The 26,447-nt window shown below is 33.0% G+C and overlaps 1 protein-coding gene, 1 long non-coding RNA gene and 1 pseudogene across 3 annotated transcripts; all 3 read left to right on the forward strand.

Annotated features, from left to right (window-relative positions):
• The first annotated feature begins 4,433 nt into the window (after positions 1-4,433).
• On the forward strand, positions 4,434-5,736 carry LOC121220908 (uncharacterized). Of its 2 annotated transcripts, XR_005918175.1 has the most exons (3): positions 4,434-5,312; positions 5,382-5,435; positions 5,508-5,736. It is a non-coding gene; the product is annotated as an uncharacterized lncRNA (long non-coding RNA). The 2 variants fall into 2 exon arrangements; XR_005918174.1 differs by having other exon boundaries at positions 5,382-5,736.
• A 3,935-nt stretch (positions 5,737-9,671) lies between these two features.
• Positions 9,672-10,239, forward strand: LOC107888119 (uncharacterized; annotated as a pseudogene).
• Positions 10,240-11,727: 1,488 nt separating this feature from the next.
• LOC107886779 (uncharacterized) lies at positions 11,728-12,673 on the forward strand. The gene has a single exon (XM_016810839.2). It carries the CDS (start codon positions 11,915-11,917, stop codon positions 12,437-12,439), a length of 525 nt encoding a protein of 174 aa, XP_016666328.1. The 5' UTR covers positions 11,728-11,914; the 3' UTR covers positions 12,440-12,673.
• The last annotated feature ends 13,774 nt before the right edge of the window (positions 12,674-26,447 follow it).

Genomic DNA, 26,447 nt, shown 5'->3' on the forward strand with positions numbered 1-26,447 from the left:
TTTCAGCAGGGTCTAGACATTGCCATTGATGAAGAGAAACTAGATGATGTACAGGAGAAAGATTGGAAGGCGATCAATCGGTTGGCATGTGGCACAATTCGATCATGCCTTTCTCGAGAGCAGAGGTATGCTTTTTCAAAGGAGACTTCTGCAAATAAGTTGTGGGTGGCACTTGAAGAAAATTTTTTGAAGAAAAACAGTCAAAATAAGCTACACTTGAAGAAAAGACTGTTTCGCTTCACATACGTCCCAAGTACCACAATGAATGATCACATCACCAAATTTAATCAGTTAGTCACTGATTTGCTGAATATGGATGAGACATTCAAAGATGAAGATTTGGCTTTGATGCTTTTGGGGTCACTTCCTGAGGAGTTTGAGTTCCTAGAAACTACTCTACTTCATGGCAGGAGTGATATATCTCTGAGCGAAGTCTGTGCGGCCTTATACAGTTATGAACAGAGAAAGAAGGACAAACAGAAAAACTCAATCAGAGATACAGAAGCTTTAATAGTCCGAGGTCGTTCATACACTCGGAAGAAAACTCAAAAGGGGAGATCAAAGTCAAAGTCCAGACTCGGGAAAGATGAATGTGCTTTTTGTCATGAGAAAGGCCACTGGAAGAAAAATTGTCCAAAGCTGAAGAATAAGGGAAAAGCTGCTGTAGATGCTTGTGTTGCTAAGCATGATACTAGTGACTCTGAACTATCACTGGTTGCATCATCATCGTCGCTCCATTCAGATGAGTGGATATTGGATTCGGGTTGTACCTATCATATGTCCCCTAACCGGGAGTGGTTCTCTGATTTAGTAGAACTAAATGGAGGAGTTGTTTATATGGGCAATGACAATGCCTGTAAAACTGTTGGGATAGGTTCAATCCAATTAAAGAATCAAGATGGATCAACCAGAGTTCTGACTGATGTTCGGTACGTGCCCAGTTTGAAGAAAAATCTCATCTCATTGGGAGCCTTGGAATCCAATGGTTCAGTTGTTACTATGAGAGATGGGATTTTGAAAGTGACATCTGGCGCACTTGTGATATTGAAGGGCATCAGGAAAAATAACTTGTATTACTACCAAGGTAGTACAGTTATTGGAGCAGTCGCTGCAGCTTCCGGTAACAAAGACTTGGACTCAATGCAGTTGTGGCATATGAAGTTGGGACATGCCAGCAAAAAATCCTTGCAAATTCTGGCAAAGCAAGGATTGTTGAAAGGTGCAAAGGCTTGCAAATTAAAATTTTGTGAGCATTGTGTTCTGGGAAAGCAAAAGAGAGTGAAATTCGGCACTGCTATCCATAATACAAAAGGTATTTTGGAATATATTCACTCAGATGTGTGGGGGCCTTCCAAAACACCTTCGTTGGGAGGAAAACACTACTTTGTTACTTTTGTTGATGACTTTTCCAGAAGAGTTTGGGTGTATACCATGAAAACTAAAGATGAAGTGCTTGGAGTTTTTCTTAAATGGAAAACTATGATCGAAAACCAGACTGGCAAGAAAATCAAGCGGCTTAGGACGGACAATGGAGGGGAATATAAAAGTGATTCGTTCTTCGATGTGTGCCAAGAGTATGGTATTGTTCGACACTTCACAGTTAGGGATACACCACAACAGAATGGAGTGGCAGAGCGTATGAATCGAACATTGCTGGAGAAAGTTCGATGTATGTTGTCCAATGCTGGGTTGGGCAAGCAATTTTGGGCTGAGGCTGTGACATACGCTGGCCATCTTGTTAATCGTTTGCCATCATCTGCATTAGAAAGAAAAACTCCTATGGAGGTATGGTCTGGAAAACCGGCTACAGATTATGATTCCTTACATGTGTTTGGATCCACTGCATATTACCATGTGAAGGAGTCAAAGTTAGATCCGAGGGCAAAGAAAGCTCTCTTTATGGGAATCACTTCTGGAGTGAAGGGATTTCGTCTTTGGTGCTTAAGCACAAAGAAAATGATCTGTAGCAGAGATGTTACCTTTGATGAATCTGCCACATTGAAAAAGGTAGCAGATAAAGATATTCAGACGAGCAATACTCTACAGCAGGTGGAGTGTACTCCAAAACAGGTGGAGTTTGAGCAGATGGGGATTTGCCTAGTTAATAAGTCTAATTCTCCTGCCACAATGGAGGAATTAGAGGTTGAAGAGGTTCTGACCCAAGAACCACTAAGTACACCAGAACCAGTTGCAGTTGCAAGGCCACGGAGAGAAATTCGTAAACCTGCTCGATTTACTGATATGGTGGCCTACGCCCTTCCCGTTGTTGATGATATTCCTATCACTTATCAAGAAGCAATGCAAAGCTTAGAAAGTGATAAATGGAAAAGCGCCATGGATGAAGAAATGCAGTCTCTCCGGAAGAACAATACTTGGGAGTTGGCGCAATTACCAAAAGGTAAAAGGGCAATCGGATGCAAGTGGGTATTCGCAAAGAAAGATGGATCTCCTAGCAAGAAGGATATTCGCTACAAGGCAAGATTGGTAGCTAAAGGCTACGCTCAGAAGGAGGGAATTGACTACAATAATGTATTTTCCCCTGTTGTGAAGCATTCCTCCATTAGAATTTTGTTGGCCTTGGTAGCACAGTTGAATTTGGAGCTAGCTCAACTTGATGTTAAGACGGCTTTCTTGCATGGTGAGTTAGAAGAGGAGATCTATATGACTCAGCCAGAAGGATACACAGATGCTGGTGGTAGAAATTGGGTTTGTAAGCTTAACAAATCGCTATATGGATTGAAGCAATCCCCGAGGCAGTGGTACAAGCGATTTGATAGCTTTATGAGAAGGCAGAAGTACACAAGAAGCAAATATGACAATTGTGTGTATTTACAGAAGCTGCATGACGGATCTTTCATTTATCTACTCTTGTATGTTGATGATATGTTAATCGCTTCGAAGAGCCAAAATGAGATAGATAAGCTGAAGGCTCAGTTGAATCAAGAGTTCGAGATGAAAGATCTAGGTGAGGCCAAGAAGATTCTCGGCATGGAGATAAGTAGAGATAGACCGAGAGGCAAGCTCTGTTTAAATCAGAAGCAATATCTGAAAAAGGTATTACAATGTTTTGGTGTAAATGAAAACACAAAACATGTAAGTACCCCACTTGCTTCTCATTTGAAACTTAGTGCTCAATTATCTCCGAAGACTGAAGATGAAAGAGAATATATATGGCGAAAGTCCCATATGCTAATGCAGTTGGGAGTTTGATGTATGCGATGGTGTGTACGAGGCCTGACATTTCACAAGCTGTTGGAGTTGTGAGCAGGTATATGCATGATCCTGGAAAAGGACATTGGCAAGCTGTGAAATGGATTCTACGGTATCTTCGAAAAACCGTAGATGTTGGTTTAATTTTTGAACAGGATGAAGCACTTGGTCAGTTTGTAGTTGGATATGTTGATTCCGACTTTGCTGGTGATTTAGATAAACGTCGTTCAACTACGGGGTATCTGTTTACTCTTGCGAAAGCCCCAGTGAGTTAGAAGTCTACCTTACAGTCTACAGTAGCTGTGTCTACTACAGAGGCAGAATATATGGCAGTTACAGAAGCTGTTAATGAGGCTATTTGGCTTAATGGATTATTGAAAGACTTGGGAGTTGTTCAAAGTCACATTAGTCTATATTGTGACAGTCAGAGCGCTATTCATTTAGCGAAAAATCAAGTCTATCATTCAAGAACCAAGCATACCGACGTAAGATATCACTTTGTGCGGGAAGTCTTTGAAAAAGGAAAAATTCTACTTGAGAAGATTCCGACAACAGATAATCCCGCAGATATGATGACCAAGGTGGTAACAACAATCAAGTTTAATCATTATTTGAACTTGATTAACATCCTGAGAATTTGAGCACCTTTAGGTGTATGGCGCTCGAGAGCGCATTTGGAGGCACTACAAAAGATAGCTTTATCGAATTTGGGGAGTTGAAGGAAGTGTGTGAAGATGTGATTATCCTAATCAAATCTTTAAGGTGGAGATTGTTGATAAGTTAAATTAAAAAAGGGGTTGAAAAGTCAAAAATGGTGGGAGGTGCAATTGGCACCGAAAGAAAAAAAATAGTTGGCAAGTTGTTTAAAGTTGAAAGGGATAATTGCAATTTTGGTCCCTAATTTTTTAGGCCATTTGCAAGTTAGTCCCTGAACTTCAACTATAAATAGGCCTAACCATTTCTCATTTCAACCATCCCAACCAATCTTTCTCTCTTAGTTTTCTCTCTTCTCCCATTTGAGAATTCTTAAGGAATTCTATTTGTTTGTAATATTTTGGAGATAGTAAAGTTATCATCTGGTGTTAGTGCCCGAGGACGTAGGTATAATTTACCGAACCTCGTTAAATCTCTTGTGTTCTTTCTTGTCCTATTTTTCTTTCAATATTTGAGGGTATAATAGTAGTATTTAATTGTGCTATTAAATTACTATAGAAGGGATATTCTGTCTAAGGAAAGACTTGGTATTTAAGAGATCCATGTGATCCACCTCTCTTCCCTGGGAATTGAACTTTGTGTGATTTTTTAGTACAATAATTTACACGCTTCCGACCCTATTGGAACAACAGTATCATGGGCCTCTAAGAAGCAACCAGTTGTGAGTTTATCTCCTACAAAGGCTGAATTCATTGATGCTGCATCATGCGCATGTCAGACAATATGGTTGAGAAGAGTATTAGAAAAGTTGGGTCAGAATCATGAAGCAAGCACTGTTCTATGTGACAGTAGCTCAACAATTAAACTCTCAAAGAATCCAGTAATGCATCGTACTAAACATATAGATGTGCGTTTTCATTTTCTTCGAGAGTTGACAAATGATGAAAGCGTGGAGCTGGTTCATTGTGGTTCGCAAGATCAATTGGCAAATGTGATGACTAAACCACTCAAGCTGAATCGGTTATTAAAGTTATGAAAGCTTTTGGGAGTGTGTTTTTACTAATATTACTAATATAAACCGAATGTTCAAGACATTTCAGTTTAAGGGAGGAAATGATAGAATTTGTTGGTTGAAGTTTGGTCAATAAATCCCTATTTTCATGGGATATTTTAGTCGTTTAAGTTTATTTGGTTGTTAGTAATGGCTCCTTTATTTTCTATTTTTTTTAGTTGCTATGTAAGGCTATATAATAGCCCAATATTTCCAGTTTTACTCAATGCAGAAAATCATTCTCCTCCATTTTTTTTTTTAATTATTCTTCCTTGTTCTTAACATGGGTAGCATTGGAGATGTACTGATGTCCCCAATTAACACGTACATACTCAGCGGTGCGCTGAACGATTATGGATCCTCTCATCGGTCATTTTCCAATTAAATAGTCCACAAGGTACACAAAGCACTTAAAACAGCCTTAAATCTTATACTTGTTAACTACCCTGCCTCGTCTGATTCACAGTACGAACTTAGGCTATTTTATTCTGCAATTGGAGTGGAATATCTGCTTTCATTGGTATGTGCAAATTTAATTTTCCAATTTAAATCAAAGTTCCATTTTAACTGCTTATATGTTCATATTGTAAAGGGAGTTTGTTGGACAAGAAGTGCAGAGAGGCAGGCATCTTGCATTATTTTGCACTCTTAATTTATTAACTTCAGGTTAAAACAATTTTTGTTCAAATAATGCAACCGAAGTTGTTTAATGTGAATTAGCTTAAGTTGTTTCAGTCAATACTTCATTTTAAGAAAAGTTGTTTATTATTGCACTATTAGTTTGATTGAGAATACCTATATTCAATATATAGTTTTATATATTTTTTAGAATTTTTTTTAATTTTGTATATATGTTTCTAAGTTTTTATAATTTTGCACTCATTTAAAATGAATTTGGATACTCATATGTTCACATTTATTCTATATGTACATTTTAATTATTTTATAAAAAATCTTTTTTTTGAAATTTTTTTTTGAAATTTTATTTTTTTGCTGAAGTGGCATGTCATGTCAACATGTTGCCATGTGATAATAATCCGGTCAGCCATGTTAGCGAGATAAACCGGTCAATTGATAGTTTTAACGGAAAAAATCTATTGATTTTTTGTCACTAAGTGCTCAATTGGGGGTACTATCTTCATAAGGGCTCAATTGACTTTTTTAGGTTTTTTTTACTAAGCCTTTAGTTTATGATGAAACCCTAAATATTTAGGGTAAACTACAAAAATAGTTATTAAATAAAGGATTTTTTGGTTAGATGCATGGAATTGACTAAGCATTTTATTCGAACAAATATAGAACCAAAATGGATGGTTTTATGTCTATTACTTATTCTTCCTCCCGAGTTAAGACCGATCATTCAGATAGATGAGGGTAAACTAATAAGTTCGGATATTAATGAACTCTATAGAAGAGTTATCTGTCGAAATAATTCTCTTACCGATCTATTAACAACAAGTAGATCTACGCCAGGGGAATTAGTAATATGCCAAGAAAAATTGGTACAAGAAGTCGTGGATACACTTCTTGATAATGGAATCCGCGGACAACCAATGAGGGACGGTCATAATAAGATTTACAAGTCGTTTTCAGATGTAATTGAAGGCAAAGAGGGAAGATTTCGCGTTCTATTTTATTCACCAAACTATTATTTTTTTTATTTAGTCACTAAACTTAACATTTCAGTTATTCTCTTGTTAGATGAGTGACAAAGTTGACGTGAGCTTTTTTTTTATTTATCTAATAATGATTTTAGATATTCAACAAATTTAGTCCTTAATATTTATAAAATTTTTCCTTTTAGTTTAAATTCTAAAAATTAAAAAAAAAAATTAACCCCTCAAATTTTATAAAATTTATCAAATATGAGTATTTAATTGGATAAAAAAATTCGAGTGCCAAAAGTACACACTCAGTCATAGATCTTAAATAATATATTAACCCTAAATTTTTTTTTAAAAAAAAGAAAACTTTTATCCTATAAGTGAATCAAATATAAATACTAAATTCATCTGTAAATAAATATATGTCATTGAGCGAATCAACTACAAATCCTAACCTAACCTGTGAGTAGATTTACAAATCAGAGTCCTCTAATATATCATTTAAACTTAAAATTATAATTATTTAAATAATTTTCTTTTTAAAAGTTTCTCTAATTAATCATAAGCAAATCCTAAACCAGCATTTGAGTAAACACATAAACCAATCTTTTTAAATACATAATTTTAAATATATATATATATATAAATAATTACGTAATAATTTTTTTCTAAATTGAATTATGATAACAAATTATTCATATTTTAATATCAAACCTTAACCAATTTTCATTAAAATTGAAATATAGTAATATCAATTAAGTCTTAACCCGATTAACATTAATATTGTCCTCAATGTAGGAGGATATGAGTTTGGATGCGTTCAAACATGTTTATCCTCCTTATTTTAAGATTGGGGAAGGATTATATGAAATTTTAAACTTTGTATAAAAAATTTTAAAATATTATGACAATTTGTACAAAATACAAAATGACTTAAGATAGAATAAAAATTTGAAAATTTTATTAAAACATGATATAAATAATTTCTAACATGATAGGGGTACACAAATGTATCAAAAGTTATATAAATTCAAAATTTTATAAGAAATTTTCTTTTTTCTCTTTCTTTCTCATCTTTCCATCCCCACCCCCCATCATCATCAAGTCTAGAATGGCATAATCTAGAAATTATAAAAATATATGTGACATGAAAATTCATCTAATTGTAATAATTAATGTTCACTATTGTTCCTTTTTTTTTTAAGTTTTTAGCCTGTACTTTTATCTAATTGAATCATTTGATAATATTAGACAATTAATTCTTAAGAAAATATTAAATTAATATTCAGAGTATATTTAAAACATCACCTAGTGATTAGATTTTAGTGTAACTATGCATATGAATATGTGATATAGTAGTAGATCTCATTGAATTAAGTGAATTGAAATATTTGAAATATTTGGCAGGTTGAAAAGTGAGTTGAGAATGATATTAAAAGAGTATTCAAAATTTCTAGTGCAGGGTTATGTTTCTTCCTACCAGGTTTATTAAAGATGTGCAGTTCTTTGGAAAGGTTCTGAAGGTTCAGCAAGGGGAGCAAAAATGAGTTGGGAATAGATATGTCATCTCAAGGCTGAAGGAGGGCTTGGCATGAAAAATTACAGGTCATAATGTTTAATTACCTATGTAAAATTACAGGCACGTGAGATGCATAGGGTGTTAGGCTCTTGGCATGAAGAGCTTGAATGGATTCAGCAAGTGGGAACACATAAACCTTTGCAATCCACCATTATCAAACTTTCATGGAATGCTTTCCTTTGTTTCATTTGGCAAGAAAGAAACTACAAACTTCATGGTGGCCCGTCAAGATCAATACAAGTTTTATTTTCACAACTAAAGAATATTGTTCGAGATAGATTACTGAGAACAAAGGTTGCTATAAATAATACTGATTTAGTGTGTAGAAATTGGGGTTCGATTGTATAGGTGGTGGTTGCTTTTGTTGCCTTTTGTATTTCTTTATAGCAAACTTCGCTTCTTCTTCCTTTTATGAATAAAATCTTATTTATCCAAAAAAAAATGAAAATTGAAATTTTACATAGCTAATTAAACACTATGACCTTTATTTTATTAGATTGTTTATTTATTTTTAATATATTATTACCCTGAAGTGTAATCACTATATTAATAATTACATTTTTTACAATTACTTTATGTTCTATAAACACACTTATTAACTATATCTAAAAATTGTTATCATAATGTTTTTCTTATTATCAATAATTTTTTAATTATTTATTTGATAATTAATTTCCATTATAATTATAATGGTTTAAAATATCCACTTACATTTTTTTATTTTTTATTTTTTAATAGAAAAGATAAAGTACAAATATCCTTAAATCAATATATTAGATGTGAAAATTCTTAATTTATATTCTAGAAAGAAGCAACTTCTTAAAAGAAAACGTAGAAAAATCAATGATTTCAAGTTTAATCTCACATACTGTTAAATTCGCGCCAACCAATCAACCACCATGTTAACTTCTCTGGGAATGTACTAGAATTTAACTACTTAAAAATAACTACGCATCATTTTAACTTTTCGAACAACAGCTTCGTTAACAAAGAGTTTGAGAGATTCTCTTTTAATATTTCAATAGTCATTCAACAATCACTTTCAATAATAATTTTAGTAGACTTCTTAAGCGAAACAACTTCTAATCTATAGAGAATTCCCCAAAGTTAAGAGTTCAAATTATTTTCAAATAAATTAATAGTAGAATAACGTTTAAGGCACAACCAGATAGGAGATCTCATCCTAGGAGAAAAAAACCAGCAACGGGGTTCATAGATTATAAAGAACCCAAAGTTTTACCGACAAAAGAAAATTCAGAAAAGCCGTCGAACACAAAACAGCCTGAAAAGTGAAGAAAAAAAAAAGCACACTTCCCAACCAACATCACAGCTCAGTCTTTAGTCATTTAATCCCAATACCAGATCAGATTCTCTTCATTGAATTTCTCAATCTCATTTTCTTCTCACATTCCCTTCCCATATGCTATGCTACACCGAAACTCCCACCAATGCCAACACTATTTTCCCCTTAAATCCGCATTGTGATTTAGAGTTGTAAAGACAGAAAGAAGAGATCTAGGCAAGTAATATAACAGCCGAAGTAAGTGATGTTGTTTTAAATCGGTACAATACAATGGGCTTGTCAATGTTCTTCGTGATCTGCATTCTTCACTCCGCGCGCGATCGCAATAACGAGTGGGTCCTTGATCATGTTCTGTCTCAACGAGATCAACATCTTTGCTCACGGTGTTGAAACGGCTGAAAAGCTTTTAGGGTCAACCCCACATGATCAACTCTTGATTCAGACATCCAATTCTTTTGTTGGTTTGCTTCTTTTCGTGATTGGGTTCTTGGTTTTCATGGTAGCCTTTGTGAAGGATAAAGAGTTCCAGAGCTTCTTCGCCAAAGGGTGTATACTCATTCATTTATCAATGGCTCTTTGGAGGGTTAATTTTGAGAGAAGGTTAGAGGATTTGGCTTGGGATTGGCCAAGACAAGTGGCTGGTGATATTTTGCTAGCTCTTTCTTGGGTCTTCTTTTTACTGTACACATGGAGGGAGAAGTATGATTAGCATCAAAGGATTGCTTTGCTGCCATGCCAATCCCTTCCCCTTTTAGCATCCCAATTATAGCCATTTTGCACTCTCACTATGCTCTGACATGAGCAGTGTGTAATGTAGAATCATGGGTATGGAAATGAATTGTAGAAAATACTGCCATTTGAAATGTCAAACCGAGCATTTATTTATATGTACATATACGTGAATTGTAGTGGTTGAACTAATTGTGAGCTAAATCCTTTCTTTCTTTCTTTTATTTTTAGCAACTGCGATACACAAAAAAAGGCAGGCATTATTCAAGAATGTGGTGGCGCTGGTTCATCCATTAATGGCCGGACCAAAGCAAAGCATCTCTAAATTATTCATGCTACTGAACTCTCACCGACATCGGCTATAAATGGCGTATGGAGTAGGGCCTAAGTGTTTTGTTGAATCCCACTTTATTGCTTTTCAACGTTTTTCTTACAAAAAAAAATAATTTTAAGAAAAGAAACTTACAATAAAGGGGCCAAAAGTGCCACCCCATCAAGGAACTGATTTTTGCAAGATTAGCCTAATAAAAGAATGAAAGAGGTTATCCACAAGTGAGCCAATGTTCAAAAATTTAGATCTTTTTTAAATAAAGTTTTAGTATTGACTTTTGTAAATACAAAAAATAGTGTCCATTTAGATTTAAATTTAATCAAAATTTAATATAATTATTAAATTTCTCTTGCCTATTAGATTACATCATTTTCTTTTAATTGAAAACAATAAATTTAAAAAAAAAAGTGAAAATTCTAGATTTTTAGAACACTAAAAGCTTAAATTCTAAAATGGGTGATTTTTGAGTCGCTTTAACTTTTGCTACACATTGTTATAATCATTCGAATAGTCGAACCTCAAAGTGATACGAATAGATTTTCTGAAGAAATCTCTCACAATTTACCTATTAAACAGTTCTATTTATTAACTACTACATTAAATCTCAACCATCACGGATGATTCAGGATAAATTATGACACCAAGTTGATTCCCTTTGATCTACGAATAACAATTTAACTTATGATACCTTAAGATGGAAGATGACAAGTATATAAGTCCCGAGTCCTAGACATATGATCTATTTACCCACATCACCTTTCCTCCTTTCCTCCTTTCTATTACTCTTAACTAGACTATATTTTAAACAGAGTAAACCACCTATCTTCATCATCTACTCATCCTTATATGAACAATTTTATATATATATGTTTCTAAAAACAAAATAAAGTCAATGATGAAATTTCAAGTTGAAACAAAAGGCATCGTCCGATTATGGAAATTTTGAATGGACGCTGGATTGTTTTGAGACTGCCGTTGAATCTCTATGTTTTTGAATCAGAATATATTTCCATATATGTTTTGAATAAGATATTTTTTGGTAACAATTTTCTTTTGAATAATATTAAAATATCACTTATAATTACATTTTCCATATGTTTGTAAAGGTCGCCCTTTAGTCTCTTACAGGGTACATAGGTTTACTCAAAGCATTACAAACCATGACACCATCTGCTAAGCACGTACTCTACACGACCCAATGATACGCTGCCAAGGTGCTAAAGTTAAATACCCTCGACGCCAATCGCGCTTGGTATTTCCCGTTAATTGGGTCGCTCAAATCTGGTAGTATCCACTTTTTCATCATCTCATCTTAGAGTCTCGGACACAGAGTGCTACCAAAACTCTCCAACAAAACAATCCCAAACCCCCAAAATAACTTAAAACCAAAATAGAACAGTCATAGAAAAAGATCAAAGCCTAAGCAAAGCCACTTCGAATAGAAAGAAAAGACATGGAAGCGCCACCGTCCACTTCTCCAACATCGCCACCACCTCTTCCTCCTCCTCCGTCATCGTCGTCATCGTCATCATCATCATACACGTTATTTATAACGATTATGAGCAAAAGGAGAACATGGGTATTTCTGTTTGTGCTAGTTTACGCCATCCTTTTAGCATCTTTGTGGAATTCCCTCAAATCGATACTTTCTTGGTACAAACACCAAGCCCAACCCTCTTCTTCTGGTTGGCCTGCCCTCTATGCATCTGTTCTTCTTGGTGCAGTTTTTGGGCTGCTCTCCATGGTTGCAGCTCTGGCTGTAGCTGTGCCAGCCACTTTGGTCACCTGGATCACCGTTGTGGTTTTGCTTGCTTTCTTTGGGAAACCAAAGAGGACCTTGGTGCTGGAAGGAAGGAAAATTACTAGAGAGATCGTTGGGTTTGTGTTCAAGATTTTGTTAAAGGAAGGGAACCTTGTAGCTGCTGTTTGTGCCGTTTTGGGTTACTTTGCACTTATCAGGAAGAATTCTGGTGAGTGATTAAGCTGAATTGAATCCTTATTTAGCTGGAGATCAGGTTTTGGTTTTGTGGATATTTGAAGAAAATCGATTTTGGGAACTTTTCCTCTCTTTTTTCCATGTTGAGACATTGTTTGTTTTTCTGTTAATTTGACTTAGATTAGAAGTTACCAAAGCAAAGACAAGCCTATGAAAACACTTATTCCTGTTTTTGTTTGTTCTCTGTATAAAAAGAATGACGACCTGTTGTTTTCACCCTTTCAAATTTTATTTGTTTACAGGGTAGATATTTTTCCAGTGTTTGCATTATGCAATACATATTGGTGGTATGGCATGCGATTGTTTTCAATTCAAATCCTACAACATGCATTGGTTCTTGAATTGCTAAAAATCGTATCTGTGTTAAATCTTACCACTTTCATTAATTTATCAACATACTTGAGTTTTTGGAAACATTAGTGAAGTTAACTGCAATCTTTGGAATGATTGCGAGTATTTGGAATTGGCCAGGGTCCCTTGCGTTTCCCAATACCCATGCTTTATTAAAGCCGTGTCAGGGTGTGGAAATGTGAGTTTGGTCCCCCTTCAACTGCATCATTTTGCCATTTATCAAGTTCTTGGAGAAAACTATCTTAGTGATTCTGTATATTTTGTGTGACAGATAGCTACCCCAACCCTAAGCCACTTGTAGAACAAACAATGCTTTTATTGCCTTCTCGATAGAGACCGAATTAGCCCGATAAATATTAGAATACAAGTATAGGGTACGATTCTTTGAATATATGGAAAAACATAGAAAAAGTTCAGCATACTTGTGACAAGTATATATCCGTCTAGTAAAATAGATTTTTTCTTTCTGCTCATCAACATTGATGTTGTTAAGGATGGCTGAAAGCTATATCCTCTGACTCATCGTCCATGTGGTTTCCCATCGTGTACTACATCGAATGGAAGGGATAGTAAGAAATGCAACAGGAGATGTAGCAGTTAGATGTGCAAACATGGTGGAGCAAAGATCGCTGCAAGCCAAGTACAGGAGACAGCATCATCATGGGAGCTATACATTGCTATGGTGCTGCAGTTGACAAACATATGGAACATACTTAGTATGATTGCTGCACTTGCATCAACATTAATGTCACTATGTTGAGATTTGAACTGTCGTATTTGAAACACCCTCCAAATGAAATTGGTCTTGTGTCGAGAGAGTTGTGGCCGCAGGTTTGTCCAAGGTCTAAGGGCTATCCATGTTAATCGCCCTACAATACATGATCAAGATTGTTATATGAACACAAATAAGCCATCAGCTTTTTCTGGTAACAGGGTTCATAATTTTGGCAAGGTTACCATTAGATACTTGACGTCTTCCTAGGATTCTAGTCCTTGTCTGCTACCGTATTTATTGGAAGTGGTCTCATTCTGACCATCTTCCAAGAAATTCCTGTCAAAAGGTCTGATGAGGCAGTAATTCTGTTGAAAAAGTGACTAATTATGTAATTAATCTCTCAATTAAGACTCTTTTTATTAGTTTTTTCATTTTACACATTTATCATATGGAACCATAATTTCGTTCTGAAGTGAAACTGAAAATGATATTTCTCTTTTTCATACTTTAAAACAAGCAAAACATACATTAAGAATGGGCTTAATATGTATGTGTCGCAAAATGACTCTTTTTTTTGGGGGGGTGTTAACAAGGAGAACCCCAAGTTTTTCTTGGCCCAAATAATAAATCTTCGGCCTGATTTGGTTGCTGACATAACATTAAGGTGTTTGGTTACCCACTTCACACTTCAAACGGAAGCAGATACTCAAAGCAGATTCTTTAATTTTTCATTTAACATCTGTTGACATTGACTTATGTATTCATAATCCACTGACAAATTAAGCAAAGAGTCAACTATACTCTGTCCTTAATTACTACATTATTAAATTAAATTAATGTGACTGGTTTAAATTTTAAAAGGGTCGACTGATTCTATCTCCCTCTACCTTTATAATAATATTATATATACATATATATATACCCATTGTTTCTTCTCAACTATTCATTCTTTCAGTCAAATGTCTTTTTCTAAAACTTAGTAAGCATCCTTCTTCCATATGGCTTCAATTCGACATGGTCAAAGACATAATTAAGCTTTGATTAAGATGTTCTTTCAACTAAGATAATTAGTCTTGATTAGATAAAAAATATTTTTATTTTTTTAATTTTACAAATATATAAATATTAGTATAAAAAATTATCCGTAGAGAATTTTAGCAATTATTTAATTTAGTGAAAAATTAATTAATTATTCCCGTTCGTTGTAGTCTTATGGAGGTCCTTGTTTAATAATAAGAATGAGTGATTTTGAGATATGCATTTAAATTATAGTTTATAATAGAAATATGCATTTAAATGTGATAATTAATTTCATATTCTTTATACAATTTTTAAACAATTCATATCCTCGAAACCCTTAATTTCATAAATTATAATGCATTAAAAAATTCTTAAAACATCTGTTAATGAAACCTTTAATAATAAAATAAAATAAGGAAAAAAAATTAGCTTTATTTTTTAATTCCTCGAACAAAATGATGATACTCATTAAAAAAGCTATGAATACTTACTAAAATCAAGGGTCATCTTGATTTGAGTAGTAGGTGAAACTTTAAGTGTGATGATGATGATGACGACGACGATGATGGAATGGATCATTTGTAGTTTTTGACTTTGAATTTTAATTACTTTGAAACAATGCCACTAAAAATCAGGATGTGGGTTGCAAGGTCCAAATCCATGTCTAATTTACCCACTATTCAATTATTACTTCTTTTACCAACATGAGTCAGTGTGATTAAATTTAATTAAAATTTTACTAAAAATTAAATAATGTTAATGATACAATATAAAAAAAATAAAGTTGTAATTTTATTTATAAAATAACTAAAGCAAACAAACTACAACTGTAAATTGTTTAAGGCGAAAAATGTTATTGTCAATAACATCAATCTGCACTAAATTAATAATTATAATAATAATAGAAGAAAATTACTAACTTACCACCTTAACTTTTTCCTTTTTTTTTAATGCAAATTTTTTTAATCATTTTGCCTCTTTTTGGCATAATGACTTTTTAGCCTTCCAATTTTACAAAAAAATCATTTTAGTCTTTTATTTAATTTTTCGCCTTTTTAAACTTGCAAGTTTTTTTTATCAAATCACCCTAAAATGGTGACGTGACATACACATGGATTGTCACGTGAATGACATGTTAACTTTTAATTAAATTTTAAAATTTTAAAAATAATTAAATGTTGACGTATATGCCATATCAGTAAAATTAAAAAAATTAATTTTTCCATCTATTTTGAGGTAATTATAAAAAAAAATGAAAAGTTAAAAGTTAAAATATAAAAATTTAAATTGAATATTAAAATAACTTTTTTTATTGAAGAGTGAAATAAATAATAATGATTTTTTCATCTGCATTATTATTTCCTCAATTCCAGGATCTACTATATAGTTAACAAATAAAAGTTAGTAAATAAAGAAGAAATGAATGTTTATGTCACTGCCAAAAGCCAAACATTATTACATTATTATTACTAACTCAATGTAGGGAAGCTAAACATTATTACATTATTATTACTAACTGAACGTAGGAAAACAAGTAGGATTAATTATTTATACAAGATACTTATTATTTGATATGGAATAATTAAGTGTATTTTATTTGTCGAATGTAACATTATAATTCGTAATATTATATTACGAAATGAGATGACAGTGTTTGAATTTCAACATTTTGACCATCTCATAATCTAACATTATGATTATCCTGTAATATAGGGTGTAATCTCTTGTTATAACCTATTCCTTAAGTAGTATTAGATTATAGACATAGTATTAATTTTTGGATAAATTTACCTTTTGTTTTTATTATTTTAATTAATTTAGACTTTTTTTTCTTAAATAAAGTTTAAGCGTAATTAAAAACAAAAAATTATTTTTTTCTTAATGGTAAACTAGTAGACATCATACATTGCAATTATAATCATTATATTTTATTAAATAATTTATTTATTAGTATATGAAGTATGATTATAACTATAATTATGATTGATGTTGCAATCACTTTTCATAAATTATTATAATTATTTTTTGTAAATTTATTTCAAAACAGTATATTTACTTATTAATATATAAATTGTAATAAAAAGTAAGAATTGTAATAATTTATCATAATTTTATAGAAATTAAGGCTAAAATAGTATTAAAGGAACTAAAATTTTTTTGAAAAAAAAATTATAATAATGATAATTGATTAAAATGTACTTCTAGATAACCTTACATCCCAACCAAATAAACCAAACAAGATAATCTCAATCTAAGATTTGGCGAACGAAACGTCCCTTAAAGTATTTTTAATGAAATAATATTATGAATTTCCTTTTAATTTATGCACATATTGTGAGATGAAAATTTTCAAATATCTCCACTAAGTGCTGAATGTATTGATAATATATTATAGTTTTAGAAAATAATTTAGTTTTTAACTTTAGAGATAAATTTATTGAAAAGTATAGCTATCAACCATTAGAAAATTAATCTCCGTAGATTATAAAATCAACACAAAATATACTTAATTCAAAAAATCACAAATATTTAATTTAAGGGTGTGTTTGATAAACCATTAAAAATTTTACGAAAGTTTTTAATATTTAATATTTTAAATATATTTGATAATCATTTTAATCTCTTAATTGATATAAAATTTTCAACAAAAAAATATTTGATTGAGATAAGTAGGTAAGAGTAGCTACTTATCACTTAAGACAAAAAAATTAAATTGATTTTATTTTATTAAAAATTAAAATAAATTATATTTTATCCAAAAGTATCCAAATAATATAAAATTTTATATTAATAATATTAAAATTAAAAAATATTTTAAAATCAATCATTACTTTTATCAAACACATAATTTTAATCGATACTTATATTTACTAATTGACTAAATAATTTTTTAATATAAATTCAACATTTATAAAATTTAAAATTTTAATTTATTAAACATACCTTAAATTACTAAACGCTACTTAAAAATATTGAATGAAGTGTAATTTTTATATAGAGTGCCATATATGTCAGAAAACTCACTAGCCTATATCATGATTGGTGCATGATAATTTTGTTAAATGGTATATAAATGAGAAAGCTAATTACAACTCTGCTAATATATAAAATCAATGATCAAAGTAGGTATCATTATTGTGGCAATCATTTAAAAAATATGAAATCGAATGTTTTAAGTGTGTATTATTTTATGTTTTAAAAATTGAGAGTTAATTAGTAATTTGTATAAAATATTAAAAAGTATGTCTTAATTATAAATTATCATAAAAGGTTTTTTATTAGAGTAACATCATGATTCTTAGTATTTATTTTTTATACAATGTCTAAAACTATCTATAATTCCTCTCCAAACCTTCAATAAGAGAGTAATGCGTTTCAATGTATTCGAACCCATGTCCTCCTACATTGATAACAATGCCAACGCTAACTAAACTAAGACTCAATTGACAAATGTTTTTCTTTTTTAATAAAGCGTAAGCAAGCGAGGTTAATTTAAACTTTAAAAAAAAATTTGTTGAAACATGAAGTCAAAATTCAACGTATACATTGTTATTTGTTATTACCTTTCAACCATATAATCTCAATTTTTCTTTTAAGATTTCGTTTGTTTCTGGCTTTTGAAAAATGATTTCTAAAAAATGACTTACTTTTTTAGAAAATTAATATTTTCTAGTATTTGTATGAACTCGTATAAAATATTATTTTTGTTATTTAGCATATTTTCTGAAAATATTTCATAAAATCTATTTCCAATAAAACAAGCAAACAATTGAGATTTTCTTATCTTTTCATTATTTAATTGAGTTTATTTTATATCTATAAATTTATATTTTACATTGTTTTTGCATATAGTAAAATTATTTTATTAAATTCAGGTTCATTACAACATCATTTTTTAGTTACATGACTACTAAGTGAGTATTTTTATTTAAAAATGTGACATCAACAAAATTGATAAAAAATTTAACAATATTAACAATTGGACTTAATTTTTAAATTTGAAAAGTAGAGGGACTAAATTCTTGAAAATAAAAGTATAAGGACTAAATTTCAAATTTGTGAAGAGTACATGGACTTATCATATATTTTAACTTTTATACTACAAAAGATTTATTATTAATATATCTATAATTGTAATAAATAAATATTATTAAAATATTAATATTGAATATTTTCAATAATATATGAAGAATATTATTTAAAATTATTATTTTTAAAATTTATTATTAAAATAAAATTGAAATATTAAATAATTTATTAAAATAATTTATTATATGATTAAATATTTAAAATTATAATATTTTATATTTATAATTTTAAATATTTTAAAAATAAAAATAAATTTATTATCAACATAATAATATTAAACTTTATTTAAGTTTATTTTTAATAAAAATAAAATTACCCATTAAATAACTATTTTCCAGAAAATAATTTACTTTTTTCAAAAGGGTAAATTATTTTACTGAAAAAAAAGACATTTTTTGTGACCTCTAAATCATTTTCCATTGACTAAGTTACAGTTCAACTAATGGAGCCTAAGTTTACAAGTACAAAACAATCAAATAATAAGTATAAATATATGTTTCAATAACTATTTGGTGTAGATCAAATAGTTACAACTCAAACGAACTAAGAACAAAAAATAAAAAAATCAAACTATTGTAATATAAATTAAGAACCAAATCAATCCACACTGTAAACTAAAGCTTACAAATAACAACATTTAATGATGAATTAGAAATTCACAAATTTTATTTAAACATCATAAATCTCGAAATTCCACACCCAACAAATTAAAACCACTAAGGAAACCAAATCCTCATTCATTTATCTTCTCTAAATTTAACTAAACAACTGTACAAGCCCAATTTTGAACCCACTAAGCCTAAAACCCAACTCAAACCTACCCAAAACCCATTACAATCCAAAATAATGTGGCCCAAACCTTTAAAGCAAAATAACAAAAATTTCAAACCCTAGGTGCGCCGCACCTAGGGTCTTCTGGCTCCAACCACTACCTCAATGCTAGTGGCACCACCACCACCGTTTGCCTGCCATAAAAAGAAGAAAAAATAGTAAATATGTAGATGATAAGTTTGTAAATGGCTATAAAAAGCCAGGTCTAATACCATTGTAAGGGGGGACTTGTGAAATAAAAACAATATTAGATTTCAAATATACAAAAACAGAATATAGACTCTAGCAATATCAAAAGCAGGAAAAGAGCCCAATATCAGAGATCGGAGAACGAAAGTAGCGAATCCAAGGTGATTTAACTTCATTTTTCGTTTTGTTCTTAGACCCATTCCCTCATTTATACATATAAATAAAAAACATAAAAAAATAATTAAAAAAAGAAAAAAAAATTACCCCAAAGGCGATTTCTGGCCACCGCACGGTGGCGTGACGGTCGGCCGTCGGTGGCCTCCTTGGCCGGTTTCTGGGTTTAGCCCAGAAGGAGAGAAGAGATTTTTTTTAAAAAGGCTGGAAAATTGATTTTTTTCTAAGATTTTGGTATTTATAAAGGGACCATACGACGTCGTTTTGGGCCTTGATTTCAGGCGCCAAAACGGCGTCGTTTCGACAAAGACCCGAACACCCGACCCGCCTATGCCCAGGGTCCGCGTGTTTTTGGACTGAGGGGTTATTTGCGCCCTCAGTCCTTCCGCTTTTGAGGCTTAGTTCAATAGGGTCTCGCGCTATTTCCTTTTTCTTTAATTTTACCCCTATAACTTTACTTCTATTTCATTTTAGTCCTGTATAAAACGTTGTGTTTTAGGGGGAGGGGATATTTTCCCCTTTGGTCCCTCCTGTTTGCTCGCGTGTCCAAATTAATCCCCTTTTCCTTCATTTATTTTAAATTAGCCTCAAGATTCCATTTTTTTAATTCGATTTCGTCCTTTCTTTTATTTTTCCTCATTATGCTAATTTAATTGTAATATTATTTATTGTATTTTATTATGGTTGTATCTTTATTAATGGCTCACTATTATCGTTTTTATTTAATACTTATAAATATATGTTATAAAAATATTATTAATAGTTTTAATACTATAATTCTTATTAATATATTTGTATATCACCTAGGTATTCTTTTAATATATATGTGTTATGCTCCATGGTATGTATATATGTGTTAATACTATACTATGTCTATATTTTTATACATCTGTACATATATATTATGTATATTTCTCCTTTTAATACCATATATATATTCTTTTATATATTACGTATAATATCCAAATATATATTCTGCACATACTGTTAATATCACCATATATTTATTTTATTTTTAACATACGTATGTATTTTTAGGTAATACCTTTAATAATTGTTTTCTAACATTATTATCATTTAATATGTGTATCATATATATATCCTTTTAATATTGTGTTCTTCTATACGTTACGTATATATTTTTAATAATTGTATTATACATTACCATATCTATATATTATTATTCTTATTATTATTCCTAATATACATATACGTCTTTTAATATCATAATATAAATATATATGTGCTTTTATATCATATTATTGTTATATCTATTTTCACCCCTATTATATTTTATACATGTATATATACCCTTTATATATAGTATGCATATATCGCTCGTATTATTAGTTATATGTATATCTATTTTCAATATATGTTTATGTAATGTTTTTAGTATTATCATTATCTTTGTATTATTACTATCGTTATTATATCTTTCATTGTCGTCACCATTGCATTATTGCTTTCATCATTATTATTATTACTAACATGTATATATATACTATATATTTTTATTATATCACGTATACGTTTTTATATGTACGCTATGCATATGCATTTTTTAAATATTGTATTATTATTATGTACATATATACTTTTCTCATATATTTCTTATTACTTCTATTATTATGTATGTACCTTAATACATATATGTATATACTACTGTCGTTATCATTGTCATTTTATTTTGCCATTTTTTGTTACATTTATCTATTTATTTGCTTGCGTATTCAATTACTTCATTTTTCTCACGTACGTGTTTACGTTCACATATTTCTAACCTTCAATATTATTTCGTCTTTTATACTTGCTCATATTATTATCTTTGACACCGTCGCACTATTATTATATTCTTATACATGTCAATGCTATATTTTGCTTTTACATTCTACTATAAATCGCGTTACTTTTTGCTCAATGTATTAAAACAATTCTTTCATAAAAGCAAAATCCGTTATTAGGTAATCCGAGATAATCGTGCCCTAACTTACTGGGTTTCGACTTTTCTCATTTAACCTAAATAACGGAATATTCTTTTAAAATCACGATACAAGTCTTAAAAATGCTTATTTTCGGAGATACGAAGCGTGGTGCCCTAACTTACCGGGTATGACACTTTGAAACTTCGAAACAAGATCTTTCATAAGTAAAGGCAATGTTCGGTGTTCAGGAATTCGAGGAAACGTGCCCTAACTTACTGGGTCTCGATCTTCCTCGTTCACCCTAACTAACCGAATATCCTTTTAAAAAAGAGGTCAAAATATATTTATTTTCAATACAAGGCAAGCTCATTCTCAAAGTTCGAGATGCCGTATCCTAACTCACTGGATATAACATGTCGTTGCCTTGAGACGAGAATGTCTTTGACATTTCAATGTTCACTTTACAAAAAAGGATCGTATCTTAAATTCTTTCAAGTTTTCAATCTTCGACACTAAGACACTAATTAATCAACTAGGTACCAGTTTTGGGCGTATCGAGGGTGCTAATCTTTCCTCGTGCGTAACCGACTCCCGAACTTGTTTTCTTGATTTGCGCAGACCAAAATTATTGTTTAAATAAATCAAGTTATTTATTAAAAACAACCACCTTAACGAGGTGACCCGATCACACCTAGTCAAAAAGGATCGGTGGCGACTCCCTTTTTGTGTTCATTTTCAAAATCCAAGTCGATTCTCGTTTTTTCAAAAAATGGTTACGACAGCTTGGCGACTCCGCTGGGGACAAATAAGAGAGTCAAGCCACAAGTTGATTAACTTTTGTCTTTTTATCGAAAATTAAAAATTTGGTTTTGAAATACGATCCTTTCATTGCATTTCATCAGCTATTTTTGTGGTTTATATAATACCTGCTGCATTGGTTCGAGTCTTTAAATAGTTTTGCATATTGCATTGCATGACCGCTGTGGTCACACCCCTTTAAGTGGGAGTGAGAAACTACTCATTCGTGACTCCGTGCAGGATAGTGGATCGCTTTCGGGATACATCCGTACCTATGTCTTCGTGAGATTTTCATCTCCGTGCAGCCATAGGGAAATGTATCCCCCTGAACTGAACTCGATCTGTATGAGCCTATAATGGGTGAAGATCGAGGAATCCGCTGGTTCAGGTACCCTTACTCTAGAACCAAACCTCATGTAGCGAGCCTTAAGAACCCACCCTAGGTAGAGCCACTCCGAAACCCTAGTGGTTACCTGAGCAAGTGCTATATTTATTATTCTTTGTTTGCTTTGAACTGCGTATAAACTACTGACTTGCTTTGTTTTACTTTGATTATATTTGCATGGCATTTTTATCATAAAAGGTGTTGATTCGCATTCGGTTCCTAAATAGATAACTTATCATGGAAAAGGGGTTTTTTGATAAAGTAGAAGACAACGCGGCTGTCCGGATATGGGCTGAAACAACACAACGAGAGAAAGGTGACAGTCTTACCGATGGGTATGTGTCAGAACTATGGAATTTTACTCGGATCAGCGTAACTCAGAATAATCTCCAAGAGATGAAAGAAATATGGGGCCAGTGGGACGACGAGGTCAAACAGCTATTCTATTGTCATTACGGTGATTTACCTTATCTGCTCGATGTCAAGGTAGACGAGCACCTGTTTCGAGCCCTTGCCCAATATTGGAATTCTGCTTACAGTTGCTTCACTTTCGGGAAGGTAGATTTGGTACCTACTATAGAAGAATACACGACCTTGCTCCATTGCCCAAAGATTCAGGTAAACAGAATTTATGCCAGACCTGCTAACGTCCCAGCATTTTCAAAAAAACTGATGAATATCACAGGGATGAGCGAACAGTGGGTGACAACCCGGATCAAACAAAAAGGAGATTGTAAATGCATTCCATGGAGGAACCTGAGGGATCTAATCTTAGCGCACCCCGACGTGAAGAAAAGGGTAGATGTCTTCGCCTTGAGCATTTATGGACTGGTCATCTTCCCCAAGGCTTTGGGGCATGTAGACGAGGCTGTTGTCGACCTTTTTGATAGGCTTGGTAAAGGAACCACACCTGTACCCGCAATCTTGGCTGAAACTTTCAGATCATTAAATGCTTGTAGAAGAGCGGGTGAAGGGAGATTTATTGGATGTACACAGCTCTTGCTATCCTGGTTCCACAGCCATTTTTGAAAAGTGGAAAAGGTCTCGTATCGTATCTTCTCTGAAAATTACTCTCCGCTGAAAGAGTTAGTGGCTACACCGAGGCGAGATGATGTAACAGAAGAAAATTGGATGACGGTTCTCCAAAATCTGCAAGAATAAGATGTTAAATGGAGAGCCCCGTGGATGGTTCCTGGTGAAATATTATACCGATGCGGAGATTTCGATTGGGTTCCCTTGTTAGGAGTATGGGGGGCCGTCGAGTATGCTCCTCTGCTTACATTACGACAATACAGATCCAGACAGTTTACACCACCAACATACGGGTTAGCCCAGTGCGATTTCATGTTCACAGGGAATAATTACAAAAAGAAAGTTCGCGAGATATCAAATGCCTGGAACCAGACTCGTAAAATGAAGAAGTTTGCTGCCAATTCCATGACTACTCCTGAGTACGACCGATGGTGGAATCAGAGGATTAACGACAACATCCCTACATCAGATCAAGGGAATCCTCAGTCGATAGAAGAGCACTTGAAAGTAATCCCATCTGAGCTGGAAATCATCAGGCAAGATTTCGAGAGGAAGAGTCTGGAACTAGAAAAAAGGATCGAGCATTTGGAAGAAGAAAAGATGCAGTTAGGGTTAGACGTCGATGCCCAAAAACTAGAAGCTGAAAGACTCAGAAAAGGGAAAAACAAGGCCGAAGAGGACTTAGACAGTTTGAAAACGGACTATAAGAAGCTGCGTAGATCAATGAGAACCGCTGGGTTAGGAAAAACATCCGAACAATGGCGACATGAAGTTAAAGAAGAACAAAGCAAAGCCAACCAGTGGGAGGAAAAATTTCGCAATGCTCAAGCTCGAGAAGGTGCTCTGAAAAGAAGTTTGGTAGAAAGTCAGAATGAGAAAGAAGGGTTAAAGATCCGGGTATCAGAGTTGAAGAGGTCATTGTATCAGTATCGCTCGCGTAACTCTGCAATCGAGTTGAAAGCTAGTCAGAACAAAATCGAAGAATTAAAAAAGAATATAGAAAAACTCAAAATAGCGCTGCAAAATCGTGAACTTCAGATAGAACTCCTCGAGATAAATAACGAGCGATGGAAGGAGTAACTTCATCAATCTCAAGACCAAGTCAGGAGCAGGGACTACATCATGGGTGAGGCTTTGACTCAAGTACGAGAAGTGGCTGACCACTTGCAAACATTAGCAGTACAAGCCGATATGCTGAGTTTAAAATACGAGTCAGAATCAGACCGAGGCCAAAAGCTAGCTTGGCTTCTTAGACAGGTCAAGGCCTTAAGTATCAGGGCCAAGCCTTATATGTAATCTATTTTATGTAAAGAAACTTGTTTTCTAGAAAAGTTACTCTAATGAAATCGAATTGGAATCAACACTTTTTTTGCATTCATTACATTCATGCATCGGCATTGCATCGCACGCACTAAAACTCACAGAAAACCCTAAAAATCGTGACAGTTACCCTGGAACATCGTTACGGTACAAGAGGAAAAACAAGAGCAATGGATCAAAGGTTAGAGAGATTGGAACAAATGCAAAAAGAGATGCAGGATCAACTACAAACACGTATACAAGAACAACTGGCCAAAATCCAGCAAGATGTAAGAGACCAGATGTTGGAGTCCCAAAGGAGTATGATGGATCAATTAACGCATCTATTGGCTGGTGGATTAGAAAAAGGGAAAAGCCCCATGATCAATGCTGGAGATGACAACGAAGATCCCGTCTACCCTCCGGGGTTTGTCCCAGCGGACGTTCAAACACAACCTAATGTGTACCCAAGAAGGCCATCAGTCACAATCAGGCCTCAACCATCTCAAGCCGGTGTCTCGGCACAGATGAATTATCAGACTGGTTCAGGCTCTAATCCGGGGGAGAATCCAACCAACCCTGTGGTCCTCAATCTCGATGAAATGATAGAAGCAGAAAAGACAAGGGTAGAACTCCCGAGAGAGCTTGAAGAAAGATGTAGATGGTTGGAAGAAAAATTTAAAGAAATGGAAAGCACCGACTATCGTGGTGGAATCGACGCTAAGGAATTAAGTTTGGTTCCAGACCTGCTACTCCCTCCCAAGTTCAAAACTCCAGAATTTGAGAAATACAACGGGACTAGCTGTCCCGAAGCTCACATCACTATGTTCTGCAGACGAATGGCAGGCTATGTCAATAATGACCAACTATTGATCCACTGTTTCTAGGAAAGTCTGGTTGGGGCCGCTTCTAGGTGGTACAACCAACTGAGTCGTAACCAGATCAGTTCATGGAGGGATTTAGCACAGGCTTTCATGAAGCAGTACAGTCACGTGACAGACATAGCTCCTGATAGAGTCACGTTACAGAACATGGAGAAGAAACAAAATGAGAGTTTCAGGCAATACGCCCAAAGATGGAGAGAGGTAGCAATGCAAGTTCAACCACCTCTTCTGGAGAAAGAAACGACCATGCTCTTTATCAATACACTGAAAGCTCCATTCATTAACCACATGCTAGGGA

Source organism: Gossypium hirsutum, chromosome A03 (genome assembly GCF_007990345.1).
Source record: "Gossypium hirsutum isolate 1008001.06 chromosome A03, Gossypium_hirsutum_v2.1, whole genome shotgun sequence".
Lineage (NCBI taxonomy): Eukaryota > Viridiplantae > Streptophyta > Magnoliopsida > Malvales > Malvaceae > Gossypium > Gossypium hirsutum.

Coding starts and splice junctions, on each gene's coding strand:
- LOC107886779 (XM_016810839.2), top strand. CDS start 11,915: ATGGAAGCGCCACCGTCCACTTCTCCAACATCGCCACCACCTCTTCCT.